Below are 17,525 nucleotides of genomic sequence, written 5' to 3' on the forward strand. Positions count from 1 at the left end.
ACAGACTTGGACTAGTTCACCACCAAAGTGATAGGCAAAGATTCTGACTTGATAGGGTGACCATACATCCCAGTTTATCATGGACAGTACAGTTGACCCCCTTGTCCTGGCTTAATGATTTAATACCTCCCTCTTCACCCTCTGAATGTCCTGCTTTGGGTGCTTATACAGGAACCCTACTTCTAAGTGAGTAAATGGACGATTACTCAAATTCACGAGATGGAATGAATTTTCTGAACCAGGATCCAACATTTAAATAGACTAGATTTGTCATCAGCCTAAAAGAGGAAGAGATGGCTTGGTAAACCCAATATCAAATTCATATCACTTGAAAACACACCTAGTTTCAGCCGGTCTCTGGGGAATTCCCATTTGCTGGCATCATAAGGCAGGCGCTCACAGCGCTCATCCAGGGGGAGCTCGTCTGGATCCATGACGATGGATAAGTAGCCCGTCTTCAGTTCCCCTCCACTGGCCTGGAAAGCATTGCTCCTTCCAGTCACACACACCCTGTTGTCTGGCTGTTGTTCTCTGTGCTTGTTACTGTTGTTTATAGAAGCCCCATTCTTGGTGTCTCATTTTCTAAATGGCTCATAGTGTGTGAGAGTAGTCCTATTATAATTCTGCTCCCAGTGTCCCCTCGACCCCCAAATGAGCTCAGAATTTAATTCTTAAATCTTAATTACACTAGACAGTCCAAGCCCATTTCTTCTCTTGTTGCTTCTATCAATTAAAGCCCAGTGGTCTAGCCAAAAGCAAGTGGGTAAGAAGGTTATTGTATAGAAATAAAATTGTGCCTATTGAGTCAATAACAATGGGAAGAATCAACTCAAAGAACCCCAGTCAGCTTTCATTAATCATGAAAGCCAACGTGCATGGGACGGAAGGGAAATTATTTTGTTACCCGCTTAACGGTCCGTAGAACGATGACAAGGAGTAGCCAGAAGAACATGGCAATCACTGCAGTGCCTACTAGAATAATGACTTCCAAGTTTGTCTTTTCCTGGGCACCTGGAAAGACACAAATGAAGGAGCATCAACAACTGGAAACTCATACCTTTTGATATAAAATAACAAAGTTCCACACTAAAGCAAAATCTCAATCTTACCAACTCAGGAAAATCCTAGACAGTAATAGTCACAAACCTCTAACTTGAATGGAGTTTATAATATTCTTAATGGATAATTTAAAGTTTGCAAAACATTGCTCATGAAAACTTCCAACAGTAAAATTCTAAAGTAATTAAGAGAGAGATATTAATGTCCTAAAAGACAAACAGAAAGCATTTGGAAGAAGAACAAACTTTGATGGATAAAAAAAAAAAAAAACAGATCGTGCTCTATAGAGAAGAAAAATATTCTATTTGGGGAAAATAAATGTTTGGTTTTATGCTGTTGGTCGATATTTTGATCTGTATGGAGTTTGCGGAAGGACTGTCGTAGGGAAATAAATGTAGTCCTTTGGCCAGAGAGCTATTGGTGACTAGGCACCTATGAGATGCTCACCACTTTAGATATGTCATGTCACTCAGTCTCAATAACCCTCAGTTTTCAGATGGAGAAGCAAGCTCAGAGAGGTTAAGCTACTTCATCAAGGGCACACAGCAAGTTGATGGAATGGTCAGGACTTAAAACAAGGTCTGTCCAACACTGGCTAACATTTCACTACCCCATCCTTGTGTGGCAGGAGCCTCAGTGAGGAAAGAGAAAGAGCTGAGGTGAGTGCCTCAGGCGTGGCCTGGCAGTATGAGTTTAAGCATGCTCAGGAAAGGAAAGAGAAGAGAAAAAGCTGGAGGTCAGCAAGGAAAGCTGCAGATGTTCAGGACTCCAGAAGACAGCTCTGAGTGAGGAAAATTAAGCCCAGAGGAGGCTTTCAACCAAGAGTGATTAGCACAGTGTTGATAAGGAAGCAATTATCACTTAGGGTCTCCCATTGGATGAGTGCAGTGTGAATCAAACTGGGCCACAAGCTGTGAGAGTGGCTCAGGCAGCCTCAAGAAGACAGAAAGACAAGTAATTAATTAGTTAGCAAAATAAGAGTTATAGTTGAGAGACAAGCACCAAGTATGCTTGGAAGTAGATTTTTGTTTCTCTGGTGGTTTTACTGAAGGAATTCTCTATTTATACATAGAGATTTAAAAGTCTGTTTGTTCATAGTAAAAAGTTCAAAGATTCAACTGTCTATATAAGTTGGTACATTAATATTCCCATATGAACATTTGGGAAACTAGCAGGAGCATTAAATATTTACCTCTTCCTTTCTTAGTATTCTCGTCTGGTGAGAAGTAAATATAATCTCTGTGCCAAGGTTACCTAGTTAGGCCTCTTGGTAACCACCTGCAGACAGCTAACAGAGCTGAGGCAAAGCATGGGAGAGAACTGGAAAGTCTCCCTCAGGATTTTGCCTAAAACATGAAACACTTTGAAAATGACAAAACCACCGTGTCACTTGAAATCTTTATTTGCAAGTGCAGTTTACAAAATGGTAATAAGCCTATAGATTTGAAAAGAAGTCAAGGTATTGAGATGTAATACTTGGCAACATAGATTTGACAGACTAAAGGGACTAAAATCTAGTCTTGGAGAGACAAATTAGGATGAGTGCATAGAAATCCATCAGTTCCTCCATCTATCACCACCCTTCTCTTTTCCCCTTGCGTACCATTCCTTCACCCACATAATACAGTTTCACTGTCCCCTGATGGGTTATTTTTAAAAAGACATAGGAATACACTTTTGAAGATAAAACATTCTGTCACAAGTTCACCTTTCCCATCTGAGAAAATGCCAGATTTCACATCATTCCTGCATACACATTTAGATAAGAACCCCAAATTTTCCATTTCAGAGAAGCAATGGTCTATTGTTTACAAATGAATCTTAATTATCTTTGGTCCAATAAAAATTATGAACCTTTGTGACTATCTAGATAGCACTGACTTTCATGACTAGGCAGCAATTCTACCTAATAATATAGAGGCATAATTTTCATAACAAGTTAATTAAGCCAGTCATACGAAGAAAGAATCAGGGAAAGGAGTACATTCCACCCGCCTGGCTAAGAATTTTTCCACAGTGAGAACTGTGGGGATAGAAATGTGATGAGAGCAGAATTAAAATAACATTAATTATGTTTCCTGGTTAAAATAACATATAGTAGAAAACATACAAAGTACGAAGAATATTAAAACCACCCATAACCCTCCTGCCCAAAGTATATGAGTATATATAAGATACAAGCTAACTTTTTGTGTGTGTGTGTGGTACGCGGGCCTCTCACTGTTGTGGCCTCTCCCGTTGCGGAGCACAGGCTCCGGACGCGCAGGCTCAGCGGCCACGGCTCACGGGCCCAGCCTCTCCGCGGCATGTGGGATCTTCCCAGACCGGGGCACGAACCCGCGCCCCCTGCATCGGCAGGCGGACTCCCAACCACTGCGCCACCAGGGAAGCCCCTCAAGCTAATTTTTTAAAACCACCTGATTGTCTATGAATTCCCACTGACCTTCCACTATGAAAAACGCCTCCACTTTTGCACACCCGAGAACACTGCAAGCCTGGCAGGTGTACAGGCCTTCATCCTCCTTCCTCACCCTGCGGATAGTTAGGTTCCGGTTCCCATCTTTTAGCACGATGCCTGAGAAAGGGGGAAAATGATGGTTTTTATTTATGATGTGGTCTGGTAGAGTTTTTCAGGACAAAAAAATTTTTAATGTAAATGTTTCCCTTTATCTTGGGCTATTATCTAACTCTAAAAAGAGGCATACAGGGTCAACTGCTGTCTCAGCACCCCTGGCTTCCACGAGAATTCAGCAGGCTCTGAATACTCGGGTTCCAAGTCTCTGAGATGAGCCGGACCATGGACAGTAATACTGCTTTCTGTTCTACCTAAAACAAATCAAGAAACCATATGGATTTTATACTGTATGACACTTCTATGTGGAATCTAAAAAATAAAACAAACTAGTGAATATAACAAAAAAGAAACAGACTCACAGATATAGAGAACAAACAGGTGGTGACCAGTGGGGAGAGGGGACAGGGGAGAGAGAGGCAGGATAGGGGTAGGGGATTAAGAGGTACAAACTATTATGTACAAAATAAATAAGCTACAAGGATATATTGTACAGCACAGGGGATACAGTCAATATTTTATAACTATAAATGGAGAATAATCTTTAAAAATTGAGACTCACTATGCTGTCCACCTGCACCTTAAATAATATTGTACATCGATATACCTTAATAAAAATAAATAAATGAGTAAATAAATAATTTTTTAAGAAAGAAATAATATGGATTTTAGTTAATATCTCTAGGAAAATTTGGCAGCCAAAAAGAGACCGATATGCTCTATTCACCTGAATCTTCCACAAGAGTCTCATTATCTTTAAACCACGTAATCTGTGGAGGGGGATTCCCAGACGCTGTGCAGGAAACTTCGATGGTTTCACCAATACTTGTTGTCTGGTTCTCCAGGTTTCCTGTGATCGTGGGTGCCATGCGCTCTACACACACACACACACACACACACACACACACACACAAATCATAGGACATTTAGTTATAAGTTTTGAAGTGGTTTTTGTATCAGTAAACTATTAAACCATTTAGTAAACTGTTAATTTACTAAGCCAAAAATACACAGAGGTTGGTAACTGGAGCATTGTTCATGGCGTAAAGTTAAATGAAACAAGTCAGTCAGCTCAGACAGATTACTGCATCTCTTTGAACGTTCATGTTAGTGATTCAAGCTGGTAATCACATCACAAAATAAAAGTTGTCACCCTTGACTTCCCTCCAAATAAATAAATAAATTCTATCCAGTGACACACAAGAATTCTGCCATGTTTCTCTTGGAAAGTACATAACTTCAGTGTAATTCAACAAAGAATGCCTTATATTTATTTGGTTGTTTTTACAAAACTCATTTGTCCTGTTTCTGTTTTTCACTATCAACCTTATGGTGGGCAGTATTAGCCTTATTTCGCAGATGAAAGGGGTTAAACAACTTATCACAGTCCTTATAACAAGTAAACAGTTGAACTCAGCATTTCCACTAAAACACAGACAGAACAATGATACTCTAAGGAAAGTCAAAGATTTTTTTTAAATGAAGCCCATAGGTACTCATTTAAATGTACAGGACAACTTTAGATTTAACCTTTCCTACAAATCATCAAAGTGCTGTGGAAATATCTTGTCCAAACCAACTGAACATCGAAAAGAATCCTGCTGAAAGAATCCACTTCAACATTTAGCAAAATTAGATTACCTCAATGGTGAACTACGCTGGGACTTAAGCAAATGGACTCTAGTCTATTTCCAAGAATAATTTTTGGAAAAAACTTGGGAGTCCTTAAGAGAGCTAACCAGCTCATTGTGAGCATGTATTTCCTGGGCATGGCAAAGTCAGGAACCTCCTTCACATCTCTTTCTGAATTTTTCATCAGCTTGAAACCAGACCAGTCACCAAGATGAACAGAAAAACCATGATCATGTATGGGGTGTGATTTGAAAGGCCTTGGGATGACTTCACTCGAAAACATCTCTTCTTCTGACACCAGAGTCTCAACACTAGCAAAATCTATCCTAGTGCCTGTTTGAAAATACCTCTTAAAATATGTCAAGGCCTTTGAAAATATTATTCCTCTAAAACTTTGGTATAAATTAGTTTATCTGGGCAGTTCCCGCTTCCCGACAGTTAAAAAAAAAAAAAAACAGAACACATGCATCCTAGAAACTAGGAAGGGACACTATGGAGAGGAGAAAATGGAAGGAGATAGCACAGAGAAACTCCCCAAATTTGACTGATTTCCCCAGAGACAGAGCCGTGTCTGCACGGATTTTGTGCAAGGCACGGGGTTAGAGGAGGTGTAGAGAGTGACCCGGTGTGGGATTTACAAAGCTTTCTGCTCCCTAAAATGCTCATCTCATTGACCGTGAGCTGTACCACAGAGGTACAGGCACTGAGTGCAGCATCCCTCCCAGAGGCTCTCACAGGTCTTAAACAACCCCATCACCACACGCTTCAGGCAGCAGATGTCTTTTCAAGCACACAGCATGTGCCACTATATTCTATGCCTGGATCTCAGCAAGGAGTAAAACAGAAACAACCCCTGTCCTCATGGACACAGAGACCTCACTGTACTCCACAGCCCAGCAGTTGTCTGTGTTCTCACTCTGTCCACCACTATGAACTTCCGGCACCCTCCTAGCTCATGGTAAGCATTCACAAATATGTGTCTATTTAAATAACTGAATGCCCAAGAATGAGGCGGAAACTTCCCTGGTTTAGGGGAATCCCTTGCAGGTAGTAGTGAGTGACCCCACCATCAGGGTTGGAAAGAATGGAGTTATTTTTTCTTTTTAATACATCACTTCACCATGATTAGCTTCCTTCTGACTTGAGGACTTTGTGCAAGATAAGTGCTCACCGGTCTACTTCATAAGCTGCTAGAGGACAATCTTCACACAGCCCCTGAAAGCATTACATTTACGGCATCCCAACTGCTTCTGGATGGTCCAGAGTTACCTCCATACCTAGGACTGTCAGCTGTCTGGCCACGCAATGTCTTTTCTTGGTCTTCCTGTCCTGAGCAAAGCAGATGTAGTCTCCTTGGTCCTGCAAGGATGCATTCTGCAGCTCCATGATCAAAATGTCATTTGTGCTATTAGAGATCATCGTGGCATTCATTCTCCAAAGAGCATCCAAGTTCTTGCAAACAGGTGTGGGCAGCTCTCCCACGTGGATAGGCAGAGCCTGTGGGCCAAGTTTGTACCACGTGAGGTTCTCAAACATAGTTCTGTCCGCAGAGCACCACAGAGACACGCTCTCCTGCTCGGTGGGCTGGGTGCCGGGTTGCAAAGTGATTTCAGGACACCCTGAAATGTAAAACCCATGCTTAGAAGACAGTGATTTAACTTGGGCAGCACACTATTGCTTCCTTGTTGCCTTCAGTCTGCGATAAAGCACCAAGAGAAGTGAACCTCTGGCATTCCCAGATGATGGAATACAAGGAGACAACCAAACTGGACAATTCCAGATTCAAAATGTGTTATTTTGCCAAAATACATTATTTGGAAATGTAAATGAATTCCTCAGATATATATGAAATCTCCACTTTGAGCTCTAAGCACGGTTTTTAAGATTACCCCCCCAATTCAAAGCAGATGATTATAACTTGGGATTTAAAAAATTAATTCCTCATTAATATATAACACTCACTGACAGGAAAGCTATGTTTATTATAGTGAATTAGCTCAGACTGAAAAATTTTATTCCATCCAGTCAGCTAAAGCTGAGCCATAAAATTAAGATGAACAAAGTCGGTAGTATTGGGAAGGCACTGCTCCAATGTCATTACAATTGCCTCCCAAAAACCCCAACCTTGTCAGCTGTTCAATAGCAAGCACATAAACATTGACTGAACCTCGCTAAGCCAAGCACTGTGCTGCACTCTGATGACAAAGCCAAAAATATGACGCAGGACTTGAGCTTCAAAAGCACGTGTGGGTCTTCCCTGGTGGCGCAGTGGTTGAGAGTCCACCTGCTGATGCAGGGGACACGGGTTCGTGCCCCGGTCTGGGACGATCCCACGTGCCGCGGAGCGGCTGGGCCCGTGAGCCATGACCGCTGAGCCTGCGTGTCTGGAGCCTGTGCTGCGCAACGGGAAAGGCCACAACAGTGAGAGGCCCACGTACCACAAAAAAAAAAAAAAAAAAAGAAAAAAGAAAAGAAAACCACGTGTGAACCCATGCTCCCTCTCCTGTGAAGTCAGATGTACTGACTTCACGCGAGCCCAGGAGCTAACTGAGGAACTCTCCTTTATGAACAAAAGCATCAATTAGCCATCCAACTCCCCTTCCTAAAGCCACACCACTCATGGGAATAGCCAGGACAACACAGTATCAGATAGCCCAGCCCCTGGAGAGCACTTACTGGTCACGTGGAAGGAGATAACCCTCTCTCCTCTCCCAGCTTTGTTCACCGCTTCACATTTGTACAAAGCGGATACATTGGCTGCTTGGATAACAAGGGTACTTACAGTCTGTGGAAAAAAAACAAATCACAGGCCATAAACAATGGAGGCTGTGTTTATGCACGTGCATTCAGACTAAAATTCAGCATTTCCACCACTGCTGCGACCTGCTTACTCCATTCAGACTCCAGCACTGACCACGCTCAAATCTGTGCAATTATAATTATGCTGGTGCAGCTCACACATTATACAAAATGAGTTTTGGAAACCATGGAATAAAGAATGTGTTTTAAGACAACATTACATACCTTTTCTCATTTTCATGTTTATAAAATCAGAATCACCATACATCCCATGTACAGAGTTAATGGCATATGTGTTTTATTTTTCTCTGATACAGTAACAATAAGTCAATGGTGTTTCTAAAAGTTAATGGTGTTTTCAAACTGATTTAACATGCTAGTATTTTATCATCCAATTTATTTGATGATCAATTGCCAATATTCCTCACACATTGATATTATTTTACCCTGCTTTCACTCCATCCTTCCATAAAAGAGAGACAGATTTTCAAATTAAAGAACTTCAAACTCACTTTGTTTTTTCCTTCAATTAGGGCAAATTGATTTTTGTTGACTTCGATTTTGTTTCCCCCCTGGAAGTCCTCCACATTTCTCCATTCTTTACAGGTATGTGGGTTTGTCGTTAAGGCAGCTTGGCTATAAGAAAGAGGTAACATGATATCATGACTTAATTTTTCTTTAATTCATACCAATAGCAAAGAAAGGGGTCAGACTTTGGTTATTACATTCTTAGAAATAACTTCCAACGCACGCTACCATGTTACAAGACTTGGCGCCAATTAAAAATAGGCCTCAGCAATAAAGGAAAAGGTTCTAGGTAGATTCATTCAGGATACAGGAGGGAAGCAGCTATTCTGGGAACAAACTTCCATTCATAAATTGGATCGACAAGACAATTCAAGTTAATTTAGTTCAAAGGAAGGCAAGGAAACTAAGAAGCCATTGGGCTTCTTAATCTCCCTGGGACTGTGGCCTTTGTGTAGGAAATGGTCAGCATCTGAGGAAGAAACTAATAGAGGCCATCTCAAAAACAACAACAGGAAGTGAACTGCTTAGGGTGGTGGTGGGTGACTTGTTTTTTTTCCTAAGGATGTCTGGACTTGTGTTAGGACCTGATAAGCCGGGCCTGAGGCTCCAAGGTCTACCGCTCCCTTGCATCCATCAGCACTTCCTCTGAGATGTACCTTCTCACAGATAAGGAGACTGTGGTATTCACCAGTTGATAGGTATAAGGAGAAAAACCAAAGACTGGCAATTAACAAAGTGAGCAAAGAAACTGCATTCAGAGAGATGGACATCAGGGCCAACCTGAAGAGAGAGCTAGCTAATCTCAAAGCGGGATACCCCAAGGAACGACATCTCCTAAAGACGTAAGCACAGAGAAAGATGGAAGGAGATTAAGAGTACCACTTGAGGGATAACCTTCTTAGAGATAGTCTTCTTGGCTTAGAATGGTGTCATATCATAGCTTGGCTATGTCCATCCACAGAGGAATAGATAAAGAAGATGTGGTACATATATACAGTGGAATACTACACTGCCATATAAAGAATGAAATAATGCCATTTGCAGCAACATGGATGGACCTAGAGGTTATCATACTAAGTAAGCCAGACAAAAACAAATACTGTATGATATCACTTACATGTGGAATCTAAAAATAAAACAAATGAATAAATACTTTTTAAATGCAAAAGGGCAGGAAAAAAAGGGTGTGGCCCTACTCACGTGGACTGGTAGGTACACTCTGTTTCCAGCTGCCAGTACCAGAGGATGTGACTGGGGGGAGGAACGGCATAGACCGTGCACGTCAGCGTTTGGGAGGTGCCATACCGGTAAGAGTCCACGGGAGAGATCAGAGATTTCTCACCAATCTGGGGTGGGACTGGAGATGGGAAAGACAGCTTTTGAATTGTCAATCAGCTTTGAGGAATGGAAAGTAGAAGTTTTCAGCAACTAAAGCCTGTGTTTTTCCAAGCATAGAATTTTTGCCCCCATTTGCTTTTTTTTTTTTTTTTTTTCCCCATTTGCTTTTTCAAAGAACATCTAGATTTGGAAACAGGACACCTGACTTCTAGTGATACTTATGATAACAATAATAATAAACTAGTAAGTTGATTGACTTTGTGCCAGTCTCGCCACCCTGTGCCTCACCTTTTTCTCACATCTACATTACAGAGATAGTTCTCCTCATCCTCCCAATTTCACAAGATCAGACAAGGCTCCAGGAAGAAAACAGTTGTGAATAATACAGCAAGTACATGTATTACGTACTGAGCATTGTTCTAAGTGCTTTACATCAATTAATTCATTTAATCCTCACAGCCACTGTTATTGTCTTCCACTTTACACATGGGAAAAATTAAAAAGTGAAATGACTTGCCCAAGGTCACCCACCATGCCTGCTTCTCCATCTCTCCCTCCTTCTTGCCCTTCCTTACTTTCTCCCCTCCTCTCTCCCATCCTTTCCTGTTTTCTTCCCTTCCTCCCTCCATTCCTTCCCTGTCTTTTCCTCCTTCTCTCCCTTTTTTCTCTCTCTTTTTGGCTCCAAAGTCATTAATGTGAAACTATCTTCTCATCACTACCAACCTAAAGCCTCAGATTATACTTTCAAATCTTGACTTCTTTTTTTATCTTTGTTTTATAGAGTAGGGTAAATGCCAGGGTGAATCAAACGTTTAGTGACTTCCTAGATGAATGAGATAGAGTTATTCACTGTCCATTTTTACATATTTATTTCTTGTTCCTTTCCTTCTCTCCACCCTACTTTTCAGCTTCCCAGCTTCTCTACACTCCCCAAACTCCTACACCCAAGTGGCTCCTAAGTGACATTTCTGGAACCTGTTGTCTTTAAACTACTCCCCAAAGCTGATGTCCCAGCAAAGAAATGAAGCCAAGCTCAGCAGACATACAGAGCTTGGCAGGATATACAGGGAAGCACCTTAATGTCACATGAGAAGATCCTGAAGTTTTAATCTGCCATGACAGTAGAAAGCACAAAGAATTACAACAAAGAGGCATTTCCCAATCTGTGTTTGGAGCAAGATATTAATGGATGTATGGGGGAGGGGTGCTCTGGTCAAATAAATTTGTTAAAGCCTTGGCTTTATGTCTCCCACCTACCACTGGAGAATGGCAATATACTATGTCCATCAACTTAGCATCTCCCACATTTACTTGACCATGATGCCCTTTTCCTCCCCACCTGGAGTACTTATTGTAAATAAGTATCTTTCAGTTTGGAAAAATAAAGTTCAAATCATTCTTAAATCAAAAACTTAATATCTCCCCCTTTACAGCCTCAGAGTCAGATCCCAGACTCCTGTTGAAAAAAAAATTAAAACATTTCCAACCAGCCAACAGTGTCCACCTGCAAAAGCCTTCTGCATTGGAATCTGCCTGTGCATCACTGATACATCAACCCCCAAATCAAACTAGAAGCTTCCCACAAAATTCAAGAAGAGTCTTAAACATGTGCATGCCAGGAGCACAATTCAAAGGTACTGCACCTGGAGCCTGATGAGTGTCCCTGTGGGCACTCTTATGTCACAGCATTTAGCCATCCGCTGAAGCAACTACTTTAGGCTCAACTTCGGCCACCAAATGGTTCAGGTACATGGCCTTTTAAGCAAACATGTCCAGAGCATACTGTCCCACACCTCACTTCAGCCGCACTGTCCTGGATCATTTTTATACACTGGAGCTACTCATGATGTAAGTGAGGCAGAGACACCAAAGGAATGGTGGCCTGGCTGTTCAGGAGGACATAATCATACTCTTTATAACAGATAAAGAGAAGGAAAACTGAATGGACTCACCATTCACAACCAGAGATACCACATGGCTCTGTTTCTCCTTTGAAATGGGATTGGTAAGGATGACAGTGTAATTTCCTGTGTCTTTTTCACTCACTTCCATAATAGTCAGTACGTGCCCCACTTTAATTGTGTGATTGGACTCAATGGGTCTTCCATTTTTATACCTGTGGGGAAAAACAAATCCCAGAAATGAGTCCAATCTAAGGATTTGCTTTCACTTGGAACAAGGCTTTGCATTTATTTCCAGTCGTTACCATTTTATTTCTGGAGGAGGGTAACCAAGGCACTTCACAGGGACTCTGACACGGTCTCCCACGGTGACTTCCACCAAAGATTCCATGCCACTACCGAAAGCAACAAAAGGTTTTTCTGGAAGAAAATAAAAATCATTTTTCTCATAAATGGCAACTTCTTATAAATGGTCATTTGGTTTAGTTTTTCATTTCAAGTGAAGAGTCAAAGACCTTGGGGGTGTGAGTCACTGCTGTTCAGAGAGTCCCCATCTCACCCTTCTACAGGTCCCACTCCAGGTTCTCCCTCACCTGTGGTCTCTGTGTTAGCTTTTTCTCTCTCCGTCAGTCTGCTCCACAAGTCTACTGAGCACTCAAATCATCTCACTCAACTCAAGCATTTGCTTCTCTGTGAAGCTTTCCCTACGTGCCCCAGGGGACCTTGGGTGCTCCTTCTCCTCTGTTCCCATGACACCCAATACATACCTCCCATGTGCCCCAGGACTCAGTCCTCAGACCTCTTCTCTTTACCAACACCTTCCTCTTGTCAATTACACACTCCTCCTAAATCTATATCTCCTGCCCCTGACTTCCCTGGGTTCTAGGTTAATATATTAAAAGTCTCCACTTGTATATGTAGTGGGCATCTCCAAATGAAGCCACTCAACCCTGTGTCCCCAAATCCTACTCCTCTTCCTATCTTCCCTATGTCGGTTAAGAAAACTACCGCTCACTTAGTTGCTCACGCTAAAAACGCAAAGGTCATCTTCCATTCTTTTTCTCTTATATCCCACAGCCAGGGAATCTATAGGCAAACCCTACTGGCTCTATCTTCAAAAATACATCCAGAGTCAGGTCACTTCTGACCACCTCCACTTCTACCACCCTTGTCTAAGCCACCCACCATCTCTCACCCAGATGACTGCAATTAGCCTTCTAACTAGTCTCTCTACTTCTGCCCTTACTTCCCTAAAGTATTTCACATTAAAATAACCCACATAGTGATCCTATAAAAACATAAGCCAGAGCATGTCTCTCTCTACTCAAAACCCTTCTATGCATTCCCATATTATAAAATCCAAACCCTTATGAAGGCCTATAAGTTGGATGCCATACAAATTATCATCTAAACTGAGACATTTATGTGAGTGAAAGAGAATCAATGGGAAATTAAGATATTTTCTCAAAGCCCCACAGAAAGTAACTAAATACAGGTTTCCCCAATTGCAAGGCCCATGCTTATTCAGGGAAGCCTCTCAGCCTTGCAATCAAATGAAAATTTAAAAATGATCTTAGATAATAACCCTCTGTTTATTATAGTGATAATAATAATAGCAACAACAAGTAATATGTAGTGAGCCCTTACTACATCCGCTCATCTCATCTTTAAAGTTGGGATTTGAACCCAAGCTACACTCTTGACCTTGAGGTCAAGTGGCCTTCCTAGCAAGAGCTCAAAAACATCTTCTGAGACGAGCAAAATAGGAATCACTAGCTGACCTAAATTTATTTAAATCATCTCACTTTTCAAGGCAGAGCATAATTCCAAAGGAAATCTTAGCTTACCATGGACCCTGATGAATGTGCTGTTCATCTTGGTCATGAGCCCACTGGAAGCGGCACAGGTGTACCACCCTTGGTCACTCCGGGTTACACCATCTATAGTCAAGGTGCTCAAAAACTTCTTCATCTCACTCCCAGACTGGGTTTTTAGGTCCCGGTTTACAAGTTTCTTATGCTGATGCTGAAAAAGAGTTTAGTGAACTTCCAAAGTCCAGAATAACATTCCCTGGTAGTTTCTAGATACCCACAAAAGTCTTGGCCTTTGGTGAACACGATTTAATGCTAAAAATAGATACTTCTGAACTTTTATCATCATGCTGATGACCAATACATTTGGTTTCAGGAGAAATAAATAGAATCAACCGAATCAGGCATTTTAAAACCTCACATAATGGGAATGAGATCAATATAAACTGCAGAAACACAAGGAAATATGACCACTGTTTAAGGAGAAGTGTGTCTCATGCCACCTCTTGAAAAGAAATTCCCTTAAAGGGAAAACAGATCAAGGACTTTGGAGAACAGAGAAATAATGCAACCTAGAAAGACATAATCCCCTAAAGAAAACTAATCTTCACAGCCTGGACAGAGTTCTTGGTTTTGCATCTTTTTTTTCCATGGGTGCTGTATGTCCTACAGTTCTCTTAAAATGTGTGTGTGTGTGTGTGTGTGTGTGTGTGTGTGTGTGTGTGTGTGTGTGTACGTTAGTGTAAGTTAAGGCCCTTTCATTTTATTTGGCCAAAGAGGTCCCTATCTCTCTCAAGCAAACTTCGTTGGAGCTTATTATCAAAGTATTTGGAGGTCTGGCTTTGAATTGTTAGTGTTACCTTCAAAGAAGGGTATTCCCAGTTGAAGTCAATCCCCACATTTAGTTCAGTTCTTGCCGTACAATTTAAGACGAGCTTCTCTCCAACAGACAGCTCAACTCCGTGAGGGGGGCTCAGAACCACATCATAAATCTTGTACCCTGGAGCAAGTAAATTGGAAAAACAGAAAGTGAGAGGGAAACCAAAATCTATAACTTGGCACACATTTTTTCAGACATGATGCAACTTCAAAATGTGTCACATCATTTTTCCCTGAGGGCCTCCCCAAACCTTGGTTAACTCCCAGGAAAATGGTCTACAGAGATTCACAAAGCAGCCCTAAAGGGATCTCAAAGATGTTGTAGCCCAGTAGACAGAAAAGCAGTAAAATCTGAGAAGTCAATAGTCAATGGGGCCAGCTTTAATAAGTTACCAAACTTTCCATAAAATAGGTATAATTAAAAGATTTGATGCCAAGCAATGCCCTGAACATTGAATTTTCCAAAAAATATGTTCCCATAACAGAACTTTTATTCATCTTTGGTCTTGGTAAGGAAGGAGAAAAACCTCAGTTGCACATAGGTTTACTGGGTAGAGAAGAGTGGATATAATGAATTGCTTAACAACAAATCTTGAAATAATATATTTCTCAGTATCTCTTGTCCTCCAGAATCCTAATATAAGAAGCGAATCTTTATTGTCTGACATTAATGATACAGAAAGGAATTGTCCTCTTACCTACAACCACAACTATGTACATAATAGACTGGTAACTTTCATCATTAATTTTTGCTTCACAGAAGACCATGCCAGCATAGCTGATCATGTAGCTGGGAATAGTGAAGCCTTTCTTGCTGTCCCAGAAAATTCTGTTACCATCAGGAACAAACCTCTTTTCTGGATACCTCTGGGTAGAAAAAGAAATACCAAATATTTAATCAAGTGCTATCCAAAAGTAAAAACCATGAACACTAAAGAATTCATCTTATTTTAAGAATACAAATTGGTTTTATTTATTGTCATTTTGACCCTTCCTAAAGTTTCCTTTAAAACTCATTGTTGACTTAATGTTATATAATGCATGTAATAGATATATATTTATAATGTATATAATGTTGTAAACAGGCTACCCATCTTAATACTAGCTTAAAATTATGAAAGGGTAAGAGATGAAGAAAGAAGATGTAACTTACTGCACAAAGTGACACATTGAGGTTTGAAATGGTCCCCAGACACGGAATCACCACAGTTTTGTTTTTGTTCTCAGTGATGTATACAACTCCATGTTGGTCGCTGACAGAAGCAATAAATGGAGACCTGTAATCTAGAAGAAAATGTAATTCCATTAGTTAATGGCATTTACTAGAAAAGTGGGTCAACTTTCAGGTTCATAAACTCTAACCAGAGAAGTAAACTATTGGGAAAGACATTTCACACTAGGCAAAGGAATCCAGAGGTAGGTCTGCCGGTAAATATCTGGCTCCAAAGTTATGCTACAGGATGGGGGTGTGTATGTGTGAAAAATCTGGAAGAAAACTCCCAGAATGAGACTGGCTCTTTTTGCACTGATGATCAACAAGTAGAGTGTACTTTACAGGTTCCACATTTAAGCAGATTGATCATTACAGTTTTTTCAAAGTGAGGGAGCATACGTCTTCATTTTCATATACATTTTCATATGCACTATACATCTTTCACGTACATAAATTTTAAAGTAAATTTAAAATTAAACCTGTATAGTTTACCTACTGAATTTTATTGATGTTAAAAAATTCATGTTCTCTCTCTTAAGGCAAATAGTGTAACTGTCATGAAAATAGGTTAATGGCTCCCAAAGATTCTTTAAAGAAATAACTAACCAGTTTTAATTCATAATTCAAGACAAAGTTTCATGTGAGTATTTTAAGATTGTGAAGACTAGATATAAGATTCTTTATATAATAATGTTGAATAGTTAAATTGTTTATGTTTACTGTTTAATTGCATTTAGTCTGAGATTCAGCAATCATTAATATCTTCAATGACAAAAACCTGAAAAGCCACCATGGCAAAGACTGAGAAAAAAACAGAAGAGATTTTAATGCTGTTCAAACATTGTTCATATGATGTTAACATGCTGCTGGGAAACGACTCCTTTTCCCAGAGACAGAGTTGATGGGTGTGAAGCCATGCTTGAAATCTCAGAGAGATAATGTTCATGCCACTCTCCCCAACACACCTGACCAAGCATTTTCAGAGCTCTTCAGGATGGTTGGTTCAAGTAAAGAAAGAGTTAATTAAACCAAAGGGGAGAAAAGCAGCTAACTCCCTGCAACAGCAGAAGTTTGATTTCCCTCCCAGCTGGAAAGCACAGAAAGGCAGCCAATCCAGCCACCACATGCCATAGCCATTATCTTACGAGACCAAGACCCACTTCCCGGCTCCATCCATTGCTGGAGGGAATGGGGTCAGAAGACTAAGGAAGTAAGGTGGGGACCAGAGGGGATATTAAAGGACCGTCCATAGGGAATACTTCAATGTTTTCTTTTCCACTGTTAAACTTCATGACCAAAATCTTGGACAACTCACCTCCTAGAACACCAGGCTTAGACAGGAAGAAGAATTTGATGGTATGCTCAAAGACAGGCAGTGTACAAATAAAACAGTGCTAGGGATTGCTACTTCTTAATATTACCTTTCATCTGCATGCTATGCAATATTACACAGCTTGCTTACAGAGCAAGTCTTTGGAAGCTAAATTAACCCCTTGACGTAAGACTAAAGCTATTCAGTCAATCAATTCTATTTCAGTATCCCAGAAAGAGGAAATAAACAAAGAAACCCAAACAACCACCCATCCTCTCAAAATAAAATATTTACTGTAACTCATGAAATGAATTTTCACATGTCTCCAGGTTTCCTGACTTGGGGAGAAGGAAATAACGAGATATTATGGGAGAGGTTCATCTTGTAGTATTTCCAGACAGCCTGAAAGCAGGAAATCCTTGCAATCTTCTGAGAAAGCCTGATCTCCCAAGACTGCCAGATCAAAAGGAGCCAGAAAGTC

General features: G+C 40.7%; 1 protein-coding gene across 3 annotated transcripts in view; it reads right to left on the reverse strand.

Moving 5' to 3' along the window:
• Positions 1-17,525, reverse strand: part of KDR (kinase insert domain receptor) — a 44,710-nt gene that overhangs the window by 19,333 nt on the left and 7,852 nt on the right. For all 3 annotated transcript variants that reach the window (XM_059067580.2, XM_059067578.2, XM_059067576.2), the window contains exons 4-17: positions 15,673-15,803; positions 15,218-15,386; positions 14,501-14,640; positions 13,677-13,854; positions 12,135-12,249; positions 11,881-12,044; positions 9,791-9,947; positions 8,575-8,698; positions 7,940-8,048; positions 6,541-6,882; positions 4,359-4,505; positions 3,503-3,634; positions 905-1,011; positions 341-476 (exon numbers count right to left, since the gene is read on the reverse strand). In XM_059067580.2, coding sequence (XP_058923563.1) covers positions 341-476; positions 905-1,011; positions 3,503-3,634; positions 4,359-4,505; positions 6,541-6,882; positions 7,940-8,048; positions 8,575-8,698; positions 9,791-9,947; positions 11,881-12,044; positions 12,135-12,249; positions 13,677-13,854; positions 14,501-14,640; positions 15,218-15,386; positions 15,673-15,803 — 2,151 coding nt within the window. The remainder of the gene's footprint in view (positions 1-340; positions 477-904; positions 1,012-3,502; positions 3,635-4,358; positions 4,506-6,540; positions 6,883-7,939; positions 8,049-8,574; positions 8,699-9,790; positions 9,948-11,880; positions 12,045-12,134; positions 12,250-13,676; positions 13,855-14,500; positions 14,641-15,217; positions 15,387-15,672; positions 15,804-17,525) is intronic.

Source organism: Kogia breviceps, chromosome 6, assembly GCF_026419965.1.
Source record: "Kogia breviceps isolate mKogBre1 chromosome 6, mKogBre1 haplotype 1, whole genome shotgun sequence".
Classification (NCBI taxonomy): Eukaryota; Metazoa; Chordata; class Mammalia; order Artiodactyla; family Physeteridae; genus Kogia; species Kogia breviceps.